The 17236-nt window shown below is 45.1% G+C and overlaps 1 protein-coding gene across 1 annotated transcript; it reads right to left on the bottom strand.

Annotated features, from left to right (window-relative positions):
- Positions 1-4460: 4460 nt before the first annotated feature.
- On the bottom strand, positions 4461-11086 carry LOC310693562 (zona pellucida sperm-binding protein 3-like). Its single transcript, XM_083475885.1, has 9 exons — positions 10565-11086; positions 8373-8491; positions 8183-8286; positions 7742-7919; positions 7529-7649; positions 5972-6063; positions 5727-5875; positions 5223-5342; positions 4461-4624 (listed from the first exon to the last, which is right to left on the bottom strand). Exons 1-9 carry the CDS (start codon positions 10973-10975, stop codon positions 4467-4469), a joined length of 1452 nt encoding a protein of 483 aa, XP_083332011.1. The 5' UTR covers positions 10976-11086; the 3' UTR covers positions 4461-4466.
- Between the last annotated feature and the right edge of the window lie 6150 nt (positions 11087-17236).

The raw sequence follows: 17236 nt of genomic DNA, 5'->3' as shown, positions 1-17236 counted from the left end.
TCATTCAGAATATTTTTTTCTTGTTTTCCTCCTCTAAAAACTAGGTGCATCTTATCGTCAGGTGCATCTTATGGAGCGAAAAATATGATATTGCCCTCCAATGCAAGAAAATAGATTATGCAGTTCATTTGGCAAAAAGGAGCCACTTCCACCAACTTAAAGCAAACAGGAGACAGATCTGCATATCAAAAGTTTTTATTTTCCTTTCCAGACAGATTATCACTTTTGTACATCAATACTTCAGAGGATGGGTAGTACTGGACGTCCCAGGGCATTGTAAACATGCCAGCTCTTTTCCTGGCACCTCTTGTGCCTTCAAGAGCCACATGCCCAGCAGGAATTTACCATGCGGTTTGCCCTGGCACCAGGATGCAATTCTCATGAAGAGCTTTATCTGCTCTAGCCTGCAGATCTGGCAGCCAAAGAGAGAGCACAGCGGCAGCTGTGAGCCACTCGGAAGGGATGCCAACCCAGACGCTTGAGCTAGGGTAGGGATTTGGCAGGACCAGAGGCAGATTTAGGACAGAGTTCCACCGTGTCTTGCTCTTTGCCCTACACTCTTACTTCATTTCCATTCCTTGATTCTTTCTTCCCTCTGTATGCACTAGTTTATGGAACAAGTCACAACAGACCGGGTTAAATATGCTTCAAGGTTGAGCGCTTTCGGGTTGCATTCTGCGGCGAACTGGAAGTAACGGAACGCATTACTTCCAGGTTTCGCCGCTCACGCATGTGCAGTCAAAATGGTGTCACACACATGCGCGGAAGCAGCGAATCATGACCCATGCACACGCAGATGCAGGTTACGTTCGCTTCAGGATGCGAACGGGGATCCGGAACAGATCCTGTTCATACCCAGAGGTACCACTGTATTTGTTTTGCTGTTATGCTTTATTGTACTGTTTAGATCATACAATATTCAATAAGATAAAAGGTAAAAGGTAAAGGGACCCCTGATCATTGGGTCCAGTCGTGACCGACTCTGGGGTTGCGGCGCTTATCTCGCTTTATTGGCAGAGGGAGCCGGCGTACAGCTTCCGGGTCATGTGGCCAGCATGACTAAGCCATTTCTGGCAAACCAGAGCAGCGCACGGAAATGCAGTTTACCTTCCCACTGGAGCTGTACCTATTTATCTACTTGTACTTTTATGTGCTTTTGAACTGCTAGGTTGGCAGGAGTAGGGACCGAACAACGGGAGCTCATCCCATCACGGGAATTCAAACCACCAACCTTCTGATCGCAAGTCCTAGGCTCTGTGGTTTAACCCACAGCGCCACCCGTGTCCCTTATTCAATAGGATACACACACACACACACACACACACACACACACACACACATATATATATATCACCATAAACAGATTTTGTCTTCCAATTCAGTACATCGGGCACGCCAACTCCAGGGGGTCATGTCTTTAGCCCCCTTCAAATCTTAGGGCAAGGGGCTGGACCTCCTCAATATGTGATGTCTCTCACACACACACACACACACACACACACACACACACTGGTATGCTGGGCTCTTCAAATGGTGGAGTGCTGGACCTTTGGCATTCTGGCCCTGCTGACAAGTCCAGTGCACCTTCCTGTCTGATACTGGCCCTCTGGGCTCATCAGCAAGGTCGCACCAGAGTGCCAAAAGTCAGCACTTTGGCATGACCCTGTGTATGAACCCAGCACACTTTCCAATCTCATCAGAGGTCATGCCAGAGTGCCAAAGATCTGGCACAATCCTTTGAGGGGCCCCTGCAATCTTGGGCACAACTGAGTGCCTCTGCAGTACATCACGTTTAACTCCCCTTCTTCCCCTTTTTTTCTTTTAATTTGGCCATTTGTCTAACTGTCCTGCAAAAAAGAAAAAAAGAAACCTGATCAAAGCATATCTGCTGCTGAAAACCTATGCTCAACTATTTTTAAAAAGAAAGATCTTACCCACGCATAATCACTTCTGTGTCACTTTTGCTTGTTTTGCAAGTACTAACTTTTTTAGCTACAATTCTATTGTAGGCCTTATATAAACTTTTTCTGCCTTTAAGTTCATTGATTTATCAACCATATGTAGTATATGTTATTCTTGTATTGCACTATAGGCAATTATCAACACGAACAAATGCCCATGGAAGAATGGCGACCAATATGACCTTGGCTTTCAGCACTTCAGCAGTGGAAGGAAAACTTGTGTAGATTCTGCTGAAAAGATAAGAGGGCAAGACCTCTGGTTCCCAAAGTTTAAGGCCAGAGAGTAGTTGTGAGGTTCTAGAGCAGGATTATAACTTATCCGGGAGACCACTGTAAGTAGATGAAAACTTTAACACTTGTAATGTAGCAAATATTATGGACAAGATGGACTGGCACAAAATATAGATTACTGAATAATATGCAGTTGAAAAGGTTGCTAATATGACCCATGGAGGGGAAGGTGGGAAATCCAGAGATTCAGAGAAATCTCTAAATAGGGATGCTGCTGAACTACAGTTCCGATCAGCCCTACTAAGCACAGTCAATGGCCAGGTATGTTAGTTGTTTCAATTCAACCTTATGCACTGGCAAACCACAGAAGACCATTATGGGTTTGATGAGTTTTAGGTGACACACAGCAAGGCTCCTTCATGCCTAGGTATCTTGTGGCGCCTGGGACCTTTAAGTAGTTAATTCTGTTTCTCTCGTTATATAAAATGCTATTCTCTCAACGTTACTTACATATCAAGATGGCAGCACCTGGGAATTTTAATCTCTCGGATAAGCCCCTAGCAGGGTCTTACAGTCCCACCTGGCAGAAAGCATATGGATGAACTTGAGAGATTTATGTTGGTTACATGCCAAGGGCTAAGTAGTCCTTTGCCTTACAAGAATGTATAAACATCAGGCTGCTGAACAATAACCTGAATACCAGGTGTGGTTTATGTAAACCTAACAGTATATAAGTCTGAAGAGCACCTCTGTCAGGTAGAACCTCAGCGCAGGCTAGATTTGGAAAGTGATGTGTGCCAATTTTTCGCAATTTTTCCAATTTTTCGCAATTTTTCCAATTTTGGAAAAGTGGTATTATACCGACAAAATAGAGTGGCTTGCCAAATTATTGGAGTGCTACAATATATCCAAAACAATGGGAGAAATTGGAAGGATCTCAAAAGAGAAGATAGACAGGGATTGGAAGGTGTTTAAAGGATACTTGCAAAACCCTATTGAAAAATCAGAACTCCTATTAGAATAAACAAGCTCCATTTAAAATACTGAAATACTAAATAAGATGGATAATGATGTTTATTAGAAAAAGAAGCATGAAATTAGGTTAAAGGTGTGTGAAAGAAAGTAATAGAAGTGGAAAGAAATTGCAATTGAGTAGATTGGAAGTCTAACACAAAGGTGGGGTGAGGCGTGGTGGATGGTGATGGGAAAAGGAATTATCTGTGGGACTGAATGTAGGTATGTTTGAATATTTTTAAGGATTGTATGAAATGTATGTTTGTATGCTTGTATATTCACAATATTTAAAAAGGGGGGGGGGAGGAAAGTGATGTGTGCTGGCCTAGCTCCTGCTTCAAGAGTCCATTGCTCTTGGGGCTCCCAGCAACCAAAGGCAAGGCAGCAAGAAAATAAAGTTTTAGCTTCCCCCCCCCCCAGCTATTAACAATAGCTTTCACCTAATCTGTGTGTTCATTGTGTTCTGAATCCAGAAATAACCTCTGCTCAGAAAAATATGGAGGGCCAAAGGTTCTCCACACCTGTTCTGGGGGTGCATCTTGGAAAAATATTAACCTCTTATGACTGTAGAAAGAGAATAATCCCCTCTCCTTTTGCTCATGCTCAATTTAAGCTATCATTTCTCATTTCAACTACCTCCAGAGATCACTTGGACACGGTTTAAACTACAAGCCTACCCATTCAAGAGGTCCCCTAGGTTGGACAACAATGAGGTGGACAAATTCTCGTCCTTGCATCCTTTCAAGGTGAACAAAATAAAGCTCTGCCATAGATACTTGAATCTAGTGACTCCAGCCATCGAGTCATGTTACTGCATTTGTAGACTCCAGAGAATGGAGTTAGCACAGTGTTATTTAGGGAGGGGAGGACGTTGTCAGGGCTACCACACACTTTTAGACATGGCACAGATGCCCATGCAACTCTTAGCATTACATTTGGACATCGCTTCAAAGCTCAAATTAACAGCTGAGGAAGCTCCAGGGAAATTGAATAAACCATCATGTGAATGCAGCCGTCATGAATACACTGAGCAACTTAATTCAAGAGTGGGGAACCAGTGGCCTCCCAGGTGTCCCTAGAATGCACCTCCCATCATCTCCAACTATTGATCATGCTGGTTGGGGCTGATGGGCACTGTAGACCAATGGCTTCTTGGAGGGCACCATCCTATTGGCTACTCCAATTACATACTCCCCTTTCCATTACAGAAGAAGAGTGCAAGTCACAGTCCATTTCACCCATTTTTATTTTTATTTCATTTTACACAGCTTTTCCAGAAAGCTCTGAGATTGGAGTAGAATTGGAGTGGCTTTTTTTCTTGCAGGCAATGAGATATCCCAGAATCCCCAATGTCAAAGCTAGGAAGACAGTTGCTATGGACAGTCCTGCCATTGTCAACAGAGACATCTCATGGGTACCTGAGAAAAAGAAGTGGAGATTGAATATGGGCCCTTCTGCGTTTAGAGCATGTGCATTACCATAATGGTAAAGGTAAAGGGACCCCTGACCATTAGGTCCAGTCGTGGCCAGCTCTGGGGTTGCAGCGCTCATCTCACTTTATTGGCCGAGGGAGCTGGCGTACAGCTGTAATGTGGCCAGCATGACTAAGCCGCTTCTAGAGAACCAGAGCAGCACATAGAAATGCTGTTTACCTTCCCACCGGAGTGGTACCTATTTATCTACTTGCACTTTGATGTGCTTTTGAATTGCTAGGTTGGCAGGAGCAGAGACCAAGCAACAAACCCCCATCGCGGGGATTCGAACCACCGACCTTCTGATCGGCAAGCCCTAGGCTCTGTGGTTTAACCCACAGCGCCACCCACGTCCTTTACCATCACCTACCATGCGCAGAAAGATTGCAGGGGGTTGAATTAGATGACCCTAGCTCTATGATTCTATGACTGCCAGCTCTCTAAGTGTCCGGCAGAGGTCTTTTTTAGCCCTCCCTAGAGGTGCAAGGGGCTGAACAGCAGACTTTCTGCATGCAAAAAATGCCACTCAAAACTGCAGCCTTACCTTCTTCCATTGCTCCCATGGTTCTTTGGTTTTCAGGAAGATGCCCCAAACTCTTTGGGACACCCAGGACAACAGGCCCTATCACAACGTCAGCCTCTGCTCTTCCCACCGAAGAGTCACCTGCAAAAGCATGAAAGCCTAGAAACTTATTTTGATCAGGTTCGAGTTAAGCTCCTTTTAACACATTTCCTCCTATGGGACAATTATAGCCAATCTAGACCCTGACGATGCAGAGGGGTTGGTGGCAGCAGGTGGGGGGGTACGACTGGATGAGCTCTAATGGGATTAAGTCCCAGGAGGAGGGTACTTGTTGGCTGAACATTAGGAGAAACATCTTGGATGGCAAGAGCAGTTGACTGGAACCAGTTGCCTTTTCGTCCTCTGAAAAATTGGAGCCAATAGGAAGCTTTTTTGACCCATGCCTAATTGCTATGCAGGAAGCAAGGCCTCACATCCTGGAGTCACCACCCCTGTTCCATAAGTCACTCTGGACACAGAATTTACCATGCACAATAACAGGAGCATCTCTCTGGAAGCGTCCTCTCGTCTCTCTCCACCAGGGATCCATCCTTCCAGACCGGCCTCCAGGTGGCATACAGTTCCTCCTCTCACAGCAGCTGCAGATGTCTGCAGCACCTTCAATGGGAGTCCAGCTGCAGCAAAAGGGGGGTACAGGAATCACTCCTCCCATGCTGCTCTCAGCTTCTCAGACAGCCCCACCCTCCGCAGTTCTCGGCTGCTTCCCTCACCTGTTCCTTGCTTTGTTGAAAGAGCAAGCCTTGTTCAGAGGACCAAGAGGCTGATTAGCTGCTGTGACTTTCAAGTGGCAAGTAATGTACACCTGGAGAAAGTAAGGGGGGAGAAAGTAAGAGAGGGAACCCCAAAGAAAGACCTTTGGACTTTCTAGCATTGCAGCCTATTGAGCAACTCAATGCTCTCCAAATGCCATTGGGCTCCAAGTCCCATCAGCTCCAGCCAGCATGACCAATGGTCAGGGATAATGAGAGTTCTAGTCCGTCCACATCTGGAGAACCACAGATTCCCCCACACTCATGCTCAAACAGCTCTGTCACAGTGGCTTCACCAAGTCACCAAGTTTATTTATATACAGTATTGAATTTATAGACCACCCTATTCCCAGAGGTCTCAGGGTAGTTCACAGAACAAAATCAAAATATAAAACCACAAAATATATAATCAGAATAAAAACAACAGCCCAATTAAAGGCTAAAAACACAGCATGTAGCTATATCTGGACCCCATAGTGTACAACGCAGCCTCTCTAGCCATCAAAGTACAGAAGGCACAGGGAAGTTAGCCAGTTGTTGGCCTTTAGGAAGCACTGTGCAAGGGGCTTTTGCAGGCATTGACAGTCAGCTGACTGGCATTACCTGCAAAGCCCCTTTCATCCATGCCCTGCTTTTCCTGTAGGTAGGGATGAAGGAAAAATTCAATTCTATACACATTCAAAGCCAAATTTTCCAAATTTGCACGTCTCTAAATAATATGAGAACTGAAATACGGCTATCCTTCAAAATCTGCACCGATTTGTTAAGTCAAAATAACCGAAAACAGCTTGCAGATACTTAACAGGCTTAGGATTTTTGTTTATGTTAAGTGAATTAATATGTTTAATTATATAAGGTGAAGATTTAAGGATGTTAATGTTTAAGTTAAATTTTATAAAAATTGGGATTTGGAAAAGCGTTAAAAGAACATGCAATGAAATTCAACTAAGGGGAAGCGAGGAAGTTAATAACAGTAATTTTCAATAAGGCTATGATTTATGTTTGTTATGTTTGTTTGTTTGTTTGTTTGTTTGTTTATAATATTGTGAAAACCAATAAAAAAATTGGGGGGGTGGAATCTGCACCGATTTGAATGTTTGCAATGCAGTTCTCTTAGAAACATAGAACTGTAGAGCTGGAAGGAACCACGGGGGCCATCTAGTCCAGCCCCCTGCAATGCAGGGATCTTTTGCCCAATGTGGGGCTCAAACCCACAACCCTGAGTTTAAGAGTCTCCTACTCTACCAACAGAGCTATCCCAGCTGACAATAATTACAAAATTGCACACATTAAGGAAAGTGGATTCTAAAAAAACCAAGATATTAATGAAAACAACATACAAAAAGGGGGTGTCCTTGCAAGAATGTATACATTAGTCAAAACTGCATATAAAATGTATTTATTACAATCAATTCACACTAAAATGCTGGTGAACTTTCATGGGGATTTTTTTAAAAAATGCCAATTGCTGCAAAATGTGCCAGATCAGGAAGCTTGCTGTGTTCAATAATGTCTCACCAAGCCTCCATTATCTCCTGCAAACTGGAAGGCATCAACTGTGAACTGGAGAGAATCTTCTCTGCGTCTTGGGGACACAAAGGCTGAACTGGAGTCATCTGATCTCCCATCAACCAGGCATCTAAGACAAAACACATGGTTACCAACATTGCCCCAGTAGTTGACAGCCAAATAAATGCAACCCAGAGATCCTGGCAAGAAAGACAAACTTACCCATTGAAGTCAATTATAGAATAACTGGGAGAAGAGTCTCTGTCTGGGCTCAGTGTGGCCACACAGTTGTCAATGAAGAGCTTCAGAACCACGTGGTTCTCAGTATTGACATCAGCCTGGATGTGCATGGCATCTCCCAACTGATACCTATTAATGGTTCTCTCCGCACTCCAGTCATCTAGAAGGTGAGCCTTATCTTAATACAGGGATGGGATAATACAGGTGCCCTATGTGAGCACCTGAAACCTCGTGTCACTCAGAGACTGGGGTAGCCTACTGTACAAAAGTTAAGATTTATATTCATCACTCCACACTTTTGCCTCTAGCCTCACCCATCTCTGACATACAGCCCTTGAAGGCAATGCATCCCTTGGACTAAAAATAAGGTTCCCCATCCCGACTTACGAAGCAGACAGTATTTTCCCCAAGGCTGCCACCTACCGTTCATCAGACGCAACGAAAAGGCCAACCTTGCTTCTGCAGAAATGGTAGAGCTGAAAGGAATCCACGTTGGCCTGATGGACTTGCTGCTCACGTTGTCTTTCCTGAAAGGGACAGTCTTCACTGATCAACCAGTTCTCCAAGGAACAGTCATTGGGAAGGTGCGATCAGAGAACAAAGAGCCACTCACCTTGGATAGTGACATTCAATAGGAACTTCAGCTGGGCTGGTCCTGATGATTTGAGAGTTACTTCCAGGATTAGGTCTATAGTAGAGGCTTATGCTATAGACAAGAGAGTCGGGAGTCATCTGGAAGGAGAAGAGTAGTGGCAAATATAGAGTCACTACAGGCTTCATCAACCTGGTTCTCTCCAGGTGTTATGGACTCCAAATCCCATCATCTGCTCTAGCTGGGGCTGATGGGAGTTGGGAGCCCACCACATCTGGAGGGCACCAGGGTAGAGAAGGCTGCTCAAATTATTGTTGGTTCATATAAACACATCATATTCCTAAAAAAAAAAAAATGCCATCTTAAAAATATGGACTTGACCCTTGGATCTCTCCCAACTCCCAATTCTATTATCATTCCATTGCTAGTCTCAATATATATTCCCTATTAAGTGTAGGGAGGCACAATCAGCCCAGAGGGATGCCCCCTCCACCATCTGTTATAATGTAGGAGGATAGTGAGGGACCATGCAGAGGTGGCCTTGTGCAGGGCTTAGCACATTGACAAAGAACCTAGGACCACCAGACAAATTGCATGCACATCTGAAAAGCACAAGTTGTCTTGTGTAGGCTTGCAAAAAGTGGTACATGAATTTTATAGAAATGACTGGCAGAATTCGAGACCAGGGGGAAGAGACGGTGAAAGAAGACTGGAAGAAATTTAAAGACTATTTACAGAAATATTGCAAAATTAATGAATGCTAGAATGATGTTGGATTGAGGTTAAGTGGTTTCTAGCTGTAAAGGTATAAAAGAATATGATAAAAGTGGATTTTGAACAGGTTAAAATTTTATGCTATAACATATTTAGATTAAAGACCAGGATGAAATAAGGAGGGAAAGGAATTGCTGAACTAATAAATTGAATAGGAACACAAAAAAGGGAGGTATGAGGAGGTCTGGGAAATAAGTAAATGAAAGATAAGTGACAAAAAGTTGGAATTGTTTTTAACTGCTTTTTATTTTGTATTTTTTCCTTTTCCTTTTTCATTTTGTAATATTGTGAAAACTTCAATAAATATTTATTTTAAAAAAAGAATTTTATAGACAACCAAATTTCATCCTCACAACAATTCTGTTGTAGTTATTTGTTTAGTTTGTCACCCAATGCAAAACATCTCCAGGTACAGTTTTTAAAAACCCACCAGGTTTAGTGATAGCAGCGCACACAAGTAAAAATCCAGCCCCACAGAAAATGGCAGATGACTTGCCTAAGGTAATCAGTCAGCTTCTTGAGTGAGTGGGGATTTGAACTCAGGTCTTGCCAGTCCTAGCTGAACATACCAGCAGTCACTACCTAGGCTCAACCATCATTAAACCAGCAGCAAGCCATAGGAAGTGAAACTTTTGACTATTTTGGAGAAGAAACCTAATGTTTTATTTGCAGACCTCACATAATGATAACTACCGGTACTCCTATCCCTTTCGTTTTGAGAAGTTTCTGTTGAATGGAGGATTCTATGATAAGGCTCTAAGATTAGTACAGTACACAAGTTCTGGTGCACAGAGTATTGCTGGTTCAGGATCCCAACCTGTCCATCACATTACTCTCAGATAGTTGCTCCTTTTCTCACCTTTAAAGATAAAGGACCCCTGACAGTTAAGTCCAGTCGCAAACGACTCTGGGGTTGCGGCGCTCATCTCGCTTTACTGGCTGAGGGAGCCAGCGTTTGTCCTCAGACAGCTTCTGGATCATGTGGCCAGCATGACTAAGCCGCTTCTGGCAAACCAGAGCAGCGCACGGAAACGCTGTTTACCTTCCTGCCGGAGTGGTACCTATTTATCTATTTGCACTTTGACATGCTTTCGAACTGCTAGATGGGAAGGAGTTGGGACCGAGCAACGGGAGCTCACCCCATCATGGGGATTCAAACCACCGACCTTTCGATCAGCAAGCCCAAGGCTCAGTGGTTTAGACTACAATGCCACCCGTGTCCAATATTAGGGTTCTCCCAAAGCCATCAATACCTCCCTCTCATGCACGGGCAGTATCTTTTTAACCACATAAACAAACATTAGCCACAGCCGGAACATCAGAAATATGAGGAGTCTTTCCACCCCCATTGTACTTCCTCACACATTAGGCTTTTCTTGTTACTTTACAACAACTAAAAGGAACTCAAGAAGCAAGTGCATTTCATCAGTTCACCTTACCTGTAAGATGCTGCCACACTCATGGAGTCCAGCTTCAAAGACCACCAAATTCTCTGCATTGTCAAAGGAGGTGTATGGGCAACCAAGAGAGCCCAGGATCAGGTCCGAAGCTTGGATGAGCCTCCCTGTCCCAAACAGGTCCCTGTTCACAGTTACGACCACCTGAGCCTCCATGCAATGCACAGTCACGGGAGTCAGGAGGGATAAAGCCCTCAGCTGGGGAACGTCCACCCAAGTCCAGGGTGAAGACCGAGACAAGACTGAGCCGCGAGGCTGTCCCACTGGAGCAACAGTCCTGGAAGGAGATCTCCAAACTAGATCATCCCCAGACAACTCCCAAGGGCCTGCGATGTCCACCACACCAATTACTATACACAAGAGCACACCACTAACAGAAGCTAATAGCCCCATTCTGACTGCAAAATTAACCCACCACCCACTGTGCCCCAAAGAGGACCAGGGCAGGAGAGGAAGGCTTTAAATGCTGCAGACCCAGCCCCTTCACAGCTGCCTTACGTTCCAAGCAGCCTTGCCTCCCCTGCCAGCTGTAGAGAAGGAATAAGAGCAATGAGCCTCAGCTGGAGACAGTGCAGCTTGACTTGCTGGGACTTTATCCTTTTTTAAAAAAAAAAAAATCCTTATTGAAAGTGCAAAAAGCACATAATTATATGGGCACTAAACATGGTGAGATGTAAATAAAAGAGAGAAAAAGAGAAAGAGAAACAGAACCTGTGTAGAAGGGGATATAAAGGGGGAAGGAGAAACCAAAACTGTGTATTTTACAAGGTTGCTATTGTACTTCACCAGATCTTAACCTATTATAGTATTTGTAAGAATGGATTACATATATCAGTGAATTTGTCCATGGCAAGTATGCGTTTTATGCAAGTTGTTCATATGTTGCAAATTTGTGTATGTCTTCAATCCAATCACAGAAGATAGTTTATCCTGAAAACACTTAGCCCATGGGTAGGCAAACTAAGGCCCAGGGGCCGGATCCGGCCCAATCACCTCAGTCCAGCCTACGGACAGTCTGGGAATCAGCATGTTTTTACATGAGTAGAATGTGTCCTTTTATTTAAAATGCATCTCTGGGTTATTTGTGTGGCATAGGAATTCGTTCATTTATTTATTTTTCAAAATATAGTCTGGCCCCCCACAAGATCTGAGGGACAGTGGACCGGCCCCCTGCCGAAAAAGTTTGCTGACCCCTGTACTCTCAGCTGCCACACATTTGTACATAGCTCTGAATAGACTCTCCAAAAGGTGAGGACCCTGATCACACAGACACAGAGCAGGTGGACTTGCTGACCCTTGGAGCCCCTTCCAACTCTACAATTTATGTGTTCTCCATGTTGCTGCATGGAATAACGCATGAACAAGAGCTTTTGATTTAGTAAGGAAAACTTTTAAAACTTACTCAACAGTGTGTGGCCTGTGCTTTGCTAGAGGGGTAGAGAGCAGGGGCAAGACCTATAAAGCAGACTAAACAGGATCTGCAAAAGTGTTTAACAACTTGTATTCCACACTATGCTGCTGGTTAACTCTAATAGTGTTTTTAACTTTGCTGGGAGCGCTCTCCCACCAAAGAGTGTGCAGCGCCCCGTGTTTTGAATCTAGATGCTTAGCTGATTCTTTTGTTAATTGCCCACACATGGCTCGGATCTATTTTCCACTCCCACAGTTTGAACTTTCATTATGCAGTCCACTGTGCTTGTATTGACTTTTATTGGACTGCGACTGCCATAAATTGCTGTTCATTCAACTGTTTTCACACCAAGCAAATCATTGCTAGAAGCAGAGTCAACGTGGTGCTTTAGAGCAGTGTTTCCCAACCGGTGTTCCGCGGCACACGAGTGTGCCGTGAGACATCGGCTGGTGTGCCGCGAGATGCCTGGAGGGAGGCGGGCGAGTCGGGCGGCAAGAGGCGGGGCGGCGGCGGCGGCGAGGAGAGGCCGCGCCTCCTGCTGCTGCCTGGCGCTCCTCCTCGCAGCCGGCAGCGCTGCCTGGGCGCCTCCGCGCGACTGCCTCACTGGGTTTGGTCTCCCAGCAGAGACGGGTCACACGCGCACCTCCCTCCCTCCCTCAGCCTGCGCGGAGGGAGAGCCAGAGAGAGGCATCGCTCCTGCGCGGCGGGAGAGGGAGCAGCCGGAGCGATGCCCCAAACGAGCTGAATTCCGAGCGAGGGACTGAGGGGGGAGGGAAAAAACTTTCACTTTCGTGCGTCCCTCCCGGCGTGACGCTGCGCGCTGACGTCACGGGGCGGGGCTTTAATGGTGGTGTGCCGTTGCCCAAAAAAGTTTGGGAAACACTGCTTTAGAGAAGTACATTTCATCTTACTATGAAGGTTTATATTAGAAACCCTTTGATATTAGAAACCCTTTCATCAACAAAATGCATGCATTTACTATAATTTTTCTAATAATAATTTTATTATTTATATCCTGCCTATCTGGCTGGGTTTCCCCAGCCACCCTGGGTGCCTTACAGCAGATGAAAAATGGTAAAACATTCAACATTCAAGATTTCCCAAAACAGGGTTGCCTTCAGATGTCTTCTAAAAGTCAGATAGTTGTTTATTTCCTTGACATCTGATGGGAGGGCATTCCACAGGGTGGGCACCACTACCAAGAAGGCCCTCTGCCCCCATTATAATGCTCCACCACCACCAACACACTTACATGCCCCTTAAAGGGAGCACCCTGTTTGTGGTTAACGCTTAGCTGGAATGAAATATTCAACGCAGCAATAAAGAAATTAAAATAATAATTTATTTCTCAGACAAATAAATGAGAGACACAGTGGTATATGGTTACCAAAGCTCTGCCCACTCCAGCCCTGATGGCCAGCACTTATATTCCCTCAGCCCAGCCCCCTTGCTCCTCCTTTGGCTGCCTCTGTCCAATCAGCCTGGTTGAAATTCCTATTGGCTGTTTGCTAGAACCAATCATAAAAGATACACCCATTTCCTATTACCTTTTATGGGAGACAAAGAGCTAAATTTCCTTCTATCCATAAATGGCAGACAAATAGCCATATATCTTATATTTGCCTCGACCAGGCACCTTAATTACCAGATAACCTTTTTGCCCTATTGCCCTATTACCCTATTGTACTCCAAAACAGATGGCTCATGGTAACAGAGATCTTGGGTTCACCTTCTCACACACCATCAATGAAATAAGAATCTAACATAAGAATCTAACATTTCTTACTTTCTAAATCCTTTGCATAATTACATTTAAGCCAATATATTTCATACATAACATAGATAGATTTTTAGAAGGAAAGGAACTTAGTAAAAACAGTTCCAAAAGCAACCTCTTCAATTTACAACTCCCTTTCCTAGCCAGCTGCTGTTCCTATTAGCTCTTGCCCTTTAACCTTATGAAAATATGGCTCAAGTCTTCTGTTAAACAATAAATCTTACTATTTACCAACTCTTAATTAGTGTTTTTGCAGCTTGATTGTATTCTGTAATATGTAGGGTCACTGTAACCTTTGCTCCCAGCCTGTAATTTCCTTTTACAACTTTGAGAAACTCGTCTCCTGCTAATGCTATAAATCAGAGGGGCCCTGTTTAGGAAGATAAACATCTGCCAAAGTACTCTGGCGGGAAGGTAAACAGTGTTTCTGTGCGCTGCTCTGGTTCACCAGAAGCGGCTTAGTCCTGCTGGCCACATGACCCAGAAGCTGTACGCCGGCTCCCTCGGCCAATAAAGCGAGATGAGAGCTGCAACCCCAGAGTCGGCCACAATTGGACCTAATGGTCAGGGGTCCCTTTACCTTTACTTTCTGTGGGAGCAGGTTCCACAGTTAAACTAGAACTCAAGAACTTCCTTCTGTTGTGACTCCTCCAACATGCAGCTTCACTGGATGTCTAAAAATGCTAGTGTTATATGAGGGAAGATAACCTTTCCCTCTCCACTTTCTCCATGCCATGCAGTTTTATGGAGATCTGTCATGTCAGAAGGGGTGTGGTGGCCTTAGACTAGCAGTGGTTCTCAACTTGCGGGTCCCCAGATGTTGTTGGACTACAATTCCCATCATCCCTGAGCTCTGGCCTTGCTAGCTAGGGGTGATGGGAGTTGTAGTTCAACAACATCTGGAGACCCACAGGTTGAGAAAGGCTGCCTTAGAGGCAAAGAAGCAAACTTGTGAATGGTGATGCCATGGACTGGTTAGATGCAGACCTGGTGAGAGGTACCAGGTGGGAAACTCCAAAGGGTGGAAGGCTCAGAGCCCAGAGAGTGATGGTGGGACAACGATGAGTGGTCACAGGGAGAAGACTGGGAAGAGGAGGTGTTGGAAGCTGAGAAGGTAACAGGGCTTAGTGAGCTGAGGGAATCTGTAGCAGAGGGAAGTCTAGAATCTGACGCAGAAGTTGAAGTAGGAGAGGAGAGAGGGCAAGAGGCTGAGATGAGTCAGGCTGGTGAAGAAGCACAAGCTCCCCTCCTCACTTGTCTCTCAGAACCAAAAGAGGCATGAAAAGGGCAGAGAAGAGATGGGTGACATGCAGGCGCAATCTCCAATTGCTTGGGTGGGGGGGACCTGGACAGGAGAGGGCTTAGGCATCTGTGGGAAGCAGGAACCTTCAGCCTCAAAAACTGCTTCATTGGGGCACTGGGGTCTAAACCAATGAGCCTCTTGGGCTTGCCAATCAGAAAGTTGGTGGTTCGTATCCCTGTGACAGGGTGAACTCCTGTTGCTCTTTCCTTGCTCCTGCCAACCTAGCAGTTCAAAAGCACGCCAGTGCAAGTAGATAAAGAGGTACTGCTGTGGCGGGAAGGTAAATGGCGTTTCCGCACACTCTGGTTTCCATCACGGTGTCCCGTTGCACCAGAGGCGGTTAAGCCATGCTGGCCACATGACCCAGAAAGCTGCCTGTGGACAAACGCCAGCTCCCTTTGCCTGAAGCGAGATGAGCGCCACAACCCTATACAGTAGAACCTCGGGCTGCGAACATGATTCATGCAGGAGGCACATTCGCAACCCTCAGCATTCGCAACCCACAGCACCGTGTCTGCGCACACGTGGGTCACGATTTGGTGCTCTGCGCATGCGCTGCCACCGAAACCCGGAAGTAACCCATTCTGGTACTTCTAGGTTCAGCGCAGTGCGCAACCCAAAATCGCATAACCTGAAGCATCTGTAACCCAAGGTACCACTGTAGTTGCCTTTCACTGGACTTAACTGTCCAGGGGTCCTTTACCTTTTTTTTACCTTTCATCAGGGCAAGAGCTACTGGAGAGGAGTTGCTGTGCGCATTAGACCTGACACTCCTATATCGATCGTGTTTTAGATAATAAAGGGTTAACTCCAACTCGCAAGCTGTGATTTATTGCTGGCTGATGCAAGTGAAAACTAGAGCAGGGTTGGGAAACCTGTGGCCTCCAGTTGGTACAGTCTCCCAATTCAGTCTCAGCAAGGGCAGTCAATGGTCAGGGATCCCAGGAGTTACACATTATGTGTTCTCTTGTTTTATTCTCATTTTAAAGGCTTTCAGAAGAATCTTAAGTAACCTGCTTATTTTTGCTATTTCCTAAAGAAAAACTATGGTGTAATCAGCATGGTGCCTTCTCATGGAGCTTCTACCAATAGGGGGGTAAATATTATGAACATATGAAGCTGCTTTAACCCCACACCACTGCTGCATCTAGTTCAGCAGTGTTTCGTATCCACACTAGCAGCAACACTCCAGCCTTTTGAGCAGGATTCTCTCCCAACATACCCCACAAAGACTTTTCCAAGACAGGCTTCAAAAAAAAAGCTGTTACAGTTTATTCAGAACTATATTTTAATACATAACATCATTCTTTGGAAATAATGGCAATGAGCCCGAGGGGAGAGGGGAGGAAGTATATTGTGTTTACTAACCAGGTTCAACTTAATTACTTTAAAAGAAAGGCACTTCTGCCAAGTGATTCGGAGGGGGGAAACCATTTGCCAGGGATAAAAGCCAAAATGAGGTAAAAACTGATGCTCCCTTGGAAAGGCAATGTGAGCAAAAGACACTGCGTTTCCTCAGGAAGGAACTTTTAAACCAGAGGCAGGGAACCTGCGGCCCTCCAGATATGGATAGACTACAACTCCCATCATCCCCAACCATTGGCGATGCTGGCTCAGGCTGATGGGAGTTGGAGTCCAACCCCACTCCCAGTTTAAACTAGACATTCAAAAAATACAGACATAAGACACCTCCGTTAGCAAACGTGTGAAGCCAGAGATAGACATCTTCCTCAAAGCTACTGAAAGAACCAGATTCCTGCAGTAGCAAAACTGAAGCTAAAGATCTCACCTGGAAATTAGTGCACCTACAAATAAAATCTTTTGGATCCCAAGATCCAATGCTGCTGAAATGCATGTTATAACAAGTTGACTCTTTGGGATCACTGGCAGTCTGTATCAGTTTCACCCTTGCGACATCCTAGCTAGAAAATTGAACTAAAAGCGCCTCTCAAATTCCTCATGCTATAGAAACCACCTGGGTTCTGCACAAATTTGGAGGAATAGCAGCAAAGAGGCACATACTCTCAAAAGAAAGGTGTGTTCAGAGCTTCCAAGTCTGCAGGTTGTTCAAGAGAGACTATTACCATCAGATATACCCAGGGCTCTATCTGCCCCCCACCCCAAATCTGCCTACCCCCACCCCAACACACCTTGAGTTCTTAT

This window comes from Podarcis liolepis (genome assembly GCF_965112155.1).
Source record: "Podarcis liolepis genome assembly, chromosome: 14".
In the NCBI taxonomy this organism is placed as follows: Eukaryota; Metazoa; Chordata; class Lepidosauria; order Squamata; family Lacertidae; genus Podarcis; species Podarcis liolepis.
The sequence above is the reverse complement of the archived record's forward strand: the minus strand, read 5'-3'. Positions and strand labels throughout refer to the sequence as shown.

Coding starts and splice junctions, on each gene's coding strand:
- LOC310693562 (XM_083475885.1), bottom strand. CDS start 10,975: ATGGGGCTATTAGCTTCTGTTAGTGGTGTGCTCTTGTGTATAGTAATT. Junction 6,064..7,528: donor CAGGAGATAATGGAGGCTTG/GTGAGACATTAT, acceptor TACTTTCTCCAG/GTGTACATTACTTGCCACTT. Junction 4,625..5,222: donor CATGGGAGCAATGGAAGAAG/GTAAGGCTGCAG, acceptor TCTTTTTCTCAG/GTACCCATGAGATGTCTCTG.